This window comes from Sinocyclocheilus anshuiensis, unplaced genomic scaffold (assembly GCF_001515605.1).
Source record: "Sinocyclocheilus anshuiensis isolate Anshui unplaced genomic scaffold, SAMN03320099.WGS_v1.1 scaffold1074, whole genome shotgun sequence".
NCBI classification, from domain to species: Eukaryota; Metazoa; Chordata; class Actinopteri; order Cypriniformes; family Cyprinidae; genus Sinocyclocheilus; species Sinocyclocheilus anshuiensis.
The window spans coordinates 345,237-352,028 of record NW_015539894.1 but is presented as its reverse complement, the minus strand read 5'-3'; the positions used below and the strand labels follow the sequence as shown (position 1 = coordinate 352,028).

Here is a 6,792-nt window from a genome sequence, read left to right as displayed (position 1 = left end):
GAGTCTGACCACCAGATGTCGCTAATGCGCACTGTGTTAAAAAGCTTCGAGTAATGAACCGTTTTTTCAGCACAATTTGATAAAAGCCTCAACCGGTTCAGAAAGCCTCGGTTTCCCATCACTAGAAACTGACAGACATCAAACACACTGCACGAACGAGAACCAAACGCAAACACAGAGAGCTATATAAGGGAGCTGATGAGCCACAGCTGGTGCTAGTTAGCTCATCAACAGCCGTACACACAACAACCAGAAGAGGCCAATGAAACTGTGAACCGTGACAGTCCTATGACAATGAATGACATTTGAGACAAAAATATTTTTAACCCAACACACTCGAAGTCATTAACTGAATTTAAAAAAATTCACATTTAATTCCATCTTTAACATACTGTATATAAGCACTCCTCCTCCCCTTCCCAAAGTTCTGTCACGTCTAAAGCATTGATAACCAGACATCATAAAAACAATTGTAGAAGATGACTGTTCTAACCATGTTTCGGGTATACAATGAAAGTCCAGATTCCAGATTTTAATTGGATGATAAATGAGACGAAAGATGTTCACTCTTTGAAACAATGCTTCTGATGTTGAAATGTACACCAAAAAAAGTCCTCTCAGTTTCACTTTTGGGTTCCAAAGAACCTTCGCATGGTTAACAGCTTGAAAACTTCTACATAGTCTGCTTTTTTTGTAGAGAATTGAATGTTTTGAATGTGAAGTGCTTTTGATCTTGTTGTGGAAATATGAAGATTTGGCAGTATGAACTTCAACAGAGAAAGAGGAAAGCAAAAACTGATACAAACTAAGGTCCAACAGATATTTTGGTGTGAGAGAAAGAGCAGCAGGAGTTGCTGAGTCTTCTGGACGTATCCAGGTCTCAGTCAAGCCCAAGATGCTAAGAGTAGACTGATAAGCAATGTCCAGAATTAAGTTTTGTAGCTTTGTTGACTGCTGACTGACAATTCCAGAGGCCCACAGAAAAAGAGAGAGGTGCAGAAGTAGAGGTCCAGATAGGACGCAGGTATTGCCGTCTGCGTTTGATGTTAGAGTGTCGTTGGGAGACAACAGGAATGCATTGGAAACACATGATAGATGTGGGAAAGAGAGATTATAAGGACAGTGTGTGGAAAGGAAAATAAAATATACTTAAGCTTTCGCTTACACAGCTTTTTGACTCTTGAGTGAATACAGCCGTGGAGTCCTTGACAATTAGCACACCAAAAGCCTATAGCAGGCGAATGGCTCAAATCAGATCTACTGCGGGACAGTTCGTCACTTAAGTGCAGTAAACGAGCAATACAAATACCTAAAGCTCCTTCTTAGCCAATGGCTATTATTCTAAGTGCAAATAAGTGCAATCAAAATACAAATTATAATGAAAGAAAAATAGAAATGAATGGTAAACAATATAATTCTTCCTAGCAGCAAATAAAAATCCAAACAGATATAGAAAAGAGGTATTTATGCGGTACCTTCTTCTCTGCTGACTAAAAGTCCAGTTCTCACTATTAAGTAGCTGCTTATTAGCATGCATATTACTAACATATTGGCTGTTTAATAGTACTTAGAATGCACATATTAATGTCCATATTTTAGATCCCTTAATCCTAAACTTTGTAACTACCTTACTAACTATTAATAAGCAGCAAATTAAAAGTTTACTGGGGCAAAAATCATAGTTAATAGTGATATTTGGATCTTAAAATACAATGTAATGATTAATATTAAGTTTTAAGTCACATGCCACTTAATGTCAGTGTTAGAGTGTCATATAACTCCTTCCTATATTGTGGGGAACCAGTCAAGGTATTTCACCTTGACAGTAAAGAAAAATCATGGGATACTGCTGAAGTCCACAAATCCTGATTACACTGAAATAAGGCTTTCCACTTGGGGAGGGGACAGGGAGTTGTCATCTTGCCTGCTGTCCACTACAGTTTTTATCATACATGTGTTGTATTTTTTGTAATGGAAGTACAGACCAGGTTAGAATATACATACAGGTTTTATTATGAATTTATGAAAAATATGATCACTTAGTCTATGCTGTCTTTTTCTCTCTTTCTTAACGGCTCAACTGCAGATGACAGTATTGATTACACAGACACCAGCCACAGACTGAAGAACAAATTAAATAACGACTACAACCGGATATTGGTCGGAAATTCTCACACGGGTCACCGGGAATACCTGAACGATATTTACACTGATTTATATGTGGTGGAGAATGAGACTGGAGGAAGAGTGAACGATCACGAGGTGATACAGATCCAATCAAATCACAGCCGATTGACTGCCAAGGAGATGCCAATCAAGTGCAAAGACATGTTTAAAGTCCAGTCTGACACGGGTCGACAAAACAGAAAAGTGCTGACAATGGGGATCACAGGAGGGGGAAAAACGTTCTCTGTTAATAAATTCATCCTTGACTGGGCTGAAGGAAAAGAAAATCGTGATATAGTCTTCATATTTCCACTTCCATTCCGTAGACTGAATTTGATTAAAAAAGAGTACAGTCTCATAGGACTGCTTAACAAATACTTCTTTAACAGTCCTGAAGAACTGACCTCTCTTCCTGACGATGATGGTAAGGTCATGTTCATCTTTGATGGGCTGGATGAATGTCGCTTCCCTTTGATCTTTCAAGAGGATGACAGCTTTACAGATATTTATGAAAAAACAGCAGTGAGTAACATAATAACAAACCTGATCAAGAGACATCTGGTTCCCTCTGCTCGCATCTGGATCACATCCAGACCAGCAGCAGCCAGTCTGATACCCCGAGACTACATCGATCAGGTGACCGAGGTGCAAGGATTCAACAATGAGGAGAAAGAGGAATTCTTCAACAAAAACAGTCCTGAGCTTGCTGGAAACATCATTCATCACATCAGGAAATCCAGGAGTCTGTACATCATGTGCCACATCCCCATCTTCTGCTGGATCTCTCTCACTGTTCTTGAGCCTCTACTGGCTCGAAAGAGCAATGACAGAATACCCACAACTCTGACAGGCATGTACACAAACTTCTTACTTACTCAGCAACAACAGATGGAAAAAAAATACAGTGATAATTCTTTTGAAGAGATTATTCTGAAGCTTGGGAAACTGGCCTTTCAACAGCTGGAGAAAGGAAATCTGATTTTCTACAGAGAAGATCTTGAGGAGTGTGGACTGGATGTAAGTGAAGCATCAGTGTACTCTGGGTTATGCACTCAGATGTTTCAGGAGGAAAAGGTTCCTACAAGAAACGTTTACAGCTTTGTACATCTCAGCATCCAGGAATTCCTTGCTGCTCTCTATGTGTTTTTGATTAACAAAGACAAGAAAGCCAATCCATTTCTTGAATCCTGGAAAAAGAAACTGTCATGGAAAGTGTCCAAAAAGACACTGTTTAAACTTCATAAGGCTGCAGTTAAGAAGGCTTTACAAAGTGAGAACGGACACTTGGACCTTTTCCTCCGGTTCCTCCTGGGTCTCTCACTGGAGTCCAATCAGAGTTACCTGAAGGAGATAGTACCAGGACTGAAGCTCAAAGCAGAGAGTGTCAAAGACACCGCTGACTATATCAAAAAGACTATAGAGAAGGAGGAATCAGTAGAGAGGACCATCAATCTCTTCCACTGTTTGAGTGAACTGAAAGATGACTTTGTGGAGGAAATACAGAAGAATCTGCTCTCAGGAAATCTTTCAGCTCAGAATCTCTCCTCTGCTCAGTGGTCGGCTCTGGTGTTTGTGCTCCAGATGTCGGAAGAGACTCAAGAGAAGTTTGAACTGCAGAAATACAGAAGATCTGATGACGCACCGATGAGACTGCTGCCAGTGATCAAAAACACCAGAAGAGCACTGTAAGTGTCTTCTTTACATTCATTTATATACACTATTAGTCATTTTAATTGGGTCTCCATTTTATACAGGTAGCTTGTTTGCCAAGAACAATTAATAAATGTAAATGTATCATTGTGTGTGATGACATTTAATGCCATTGTATCTCCACCATCAGGTAAGTTGAATTCAGGTTTTAGACACTTTATTATTCTTGATAGTATCATACATTGAAAATATTGGTTTGATGTTTTATAAAGCGTTAAATTATTGTAACAAATTTAAAATAGAGACTAAAGGAAGCTTTAATTTGACTTTCATTCTCTTTTAAACTGGACATCGGATGCCCATTTTCCACAGGTTGGTATGATTCTTTAGTATCTTCATGACATGTCTACAACATACTTTGGTTAAAATTCCTCAATGGACGTGCAAAACAACAGCCTTTTTACCTCGTCAAAAACAGCTCTGTTCACAGCGACCCGTTTCAGTGCATGTCTCTTTAAATGCTAATGAGCTCCGCTCACCCCGCCCCTCTCTTCCGTGGAAGAGGAAAGACGATTTGCAAATGGTCATAAAAAAGATATAAAGTGTGAGACTTACTTCTTTTGGAGGTGCAGCTGGATCACGAACAGTGGGTACTGATCCATCCTTGAGTTTTTACTTTTTAGGTCATGGGCAGGGCCTGAGCATTATGACGTCATAAATCAAAACAGCTCGATTATTGAGACTGTTTAGGTTTTTTGAGGATTAAAAAAAAGGTGTGAATGGATTTTTATCATTGTAGGGTGGTTGTGTCCACACTCTGCTAAGACACATTATATGCAAACAGCATGTAAAAGTGAATTTTGCATCCGATGTCCCCTTTAAATTCTGTAATCACTGAGTACATCTGATGGTTTTACCTTTGCTGTAACTACAAAGGTTTTCCAAGTCATCTGTGCTCCAGATTATAAACCCTATCTGATAAACACATTAATAGGATTGTTTGTTTTGTTCTCCACACAGGCTATGTGGGTGTAATCTCAATGCTCAGTCTTGTGAGAGTTTGTCTTCAGCTCTACAATCTTCAAACTCTGTCCTGAGAGAGCTGGACCTGAGTAACAATGACCTGCAGGATTCAGGAGTGAAGCTGCTCTCTGATGGACTGAAGAGTCCAAACTGTCAGCTGCACATACTGAGGTTTGAGTTAAAAAACTTTCATTTAATTTTTCTTGCATTAATTGTTAAAGATCACACTTCTTAGATTTATTCCATATGCAATTACATTGTGTTTTTTCTTTTTCAGACTTGAGAGAGCTGGATCTGAGTAACAATGACCTGCAGGATTCAGGAGTGAAGCTGCTCTCTGATGGACTGAAGAGTCCAAACTGTCAGCTGCACATACTGAGGTTTGAGTTAAAAAACTTTCATTTAATTTTTCTTGCATTAATTGTTAAAGATCACACTTCTTAGATTTATTCCATATGCAATTACATTGTGTTTTTTCTTTTTCAGACTTTCCATATGTAATCTCACTGCTCAGTCTTGTGAGAGTTTGTCTTCAGCTGTCATTACAGGCTAAACAATACTCAGCGGAGAATGGTTGTTTGAGTGGGTGTTATATAGTGAGTGAGTGATATGAAACAGCTGTGTGCAATCAGTGCAGTGTGTAATCCTTGGCAGACACAAAGCACACAAAGAATTCACAACCGGCCTCCATAGCTGTGACAGGACAGGATGAGGATTCCCCTGTTCCGAGTCTCTGTGTTTCCTTGCCTTGCCTTCTTGTTTTTTGACCTTGGACTGTTTATTGGAATGCTCTTTTGTCTCACCCTGGATTGTACCTGTTTGCTGGTGTTTGACCCTGCCTGTTTTGACCACTCTTGTGAATAAAAGCTGCATTTGGATCCTCAACTCCGTTGTCACGCCTCCCACGTTACATCAGCTCTACAATCCTCAAACTCTGTCCTGAGAGAGCTGGACCTGAGTAACAATGACCTGCAGGATTCAGGAGTGAAGCTGCTCTCTGATGGACTGAAGAGTCCAAACTGTCAGCTGCACATACTGAGGTTTGAGTTAAAAAACTTTCATTTAATTTTTCTTGCATTAATTGTTAAAGATCACACTTCTTAGATTTATTCCATATGCAATTACATTGTGTTTTTTCTTTTTCAGACTTTTCATATGTAATCTCACTGCTCAGTCTTGTGAGAGTTTGTCTTCAGCTCTACAATCCTCAAACTCTGTCCTGAGAGAGCTGGACCTGAGTAACAATGACCTGCAGGATTCAGGAGTGAAGCTGCTCTCTGATGGACTGAAGAGTCCAAACTGTCAGCTGGAGATTCTGAGGTAAATGCTTTATCACAAAAAAATGACCAAATGACATTTTGTCCAAGACAAACATTTGCAGGCATGTTTTCTGTAGTTATACAGATGTCTGTATTTTCTTCCCTGAGAAGTTTGACTCATGTGAACTGTGTAAATCATCTGAGATTTTTTCTAGTGGCTGTGTGTGCACAAGACAAGACACCCTTGGCATCTCAGACAGGGTCCATAATTAAAGGTGCCATATGTAATCTAGCAGTTGAAATGGGTACTGCATTCCAAATTCAAAATATTGGAGAGAATTGTTTCCCCCACCCCCTCCTCCTTAGACTTGTATGGTTGAAAATAGATTTTTCCTTTCCTGTCCCAAACCTATCTTCTATAACAAAACACTGCTCTGGGTGTGTGTCCACTGTGTGTGTTAATTCACTACTCACTGCTGTGTGTGTGTGTGTGTGTGTGTGTGTGTGTGTGCGCGCAATGTAGCGAATCAGCTCAAAGGGGAAATATGAATAATTAATCATAACTAGTTATAATTAATTATAAATATTTAGATCCGCTGTAAGTATTTACTTGACCTCTCAGGGTCAACTGTCTGTCAATTCTAAGAACGTTAATTTCCTGGTTAAGGGAAATAACTTTCTTACTGTACAATAC

At 39.4% G+C, this 6,792-nt stretch overlaps 1 protein-coding gene across 1 annotated transcript in view; it reads left to right on the top strand.

Moving 5' to 3' along the window:
* LOC107685876 (protein NLRC3-like) overlaps positions 1 to 3,855 on the top strand; it is an 8,282-nt gene extending 4,427 nt beyond the window's left edge. The window contains exon 2 of the mRNA XM_016482606.1: positions 2,087 to 3,855. Within this exon, the coding sequence (XP_016338092.1) occupies positions 2,087 to 3,855 (1,769 nt within the window). The remainder of the gene's footprint in view (positions 1 to 2,086) is intronic.
* Positions 3,856 to 6,792: the final 2,937 nt, after the last annotated feature.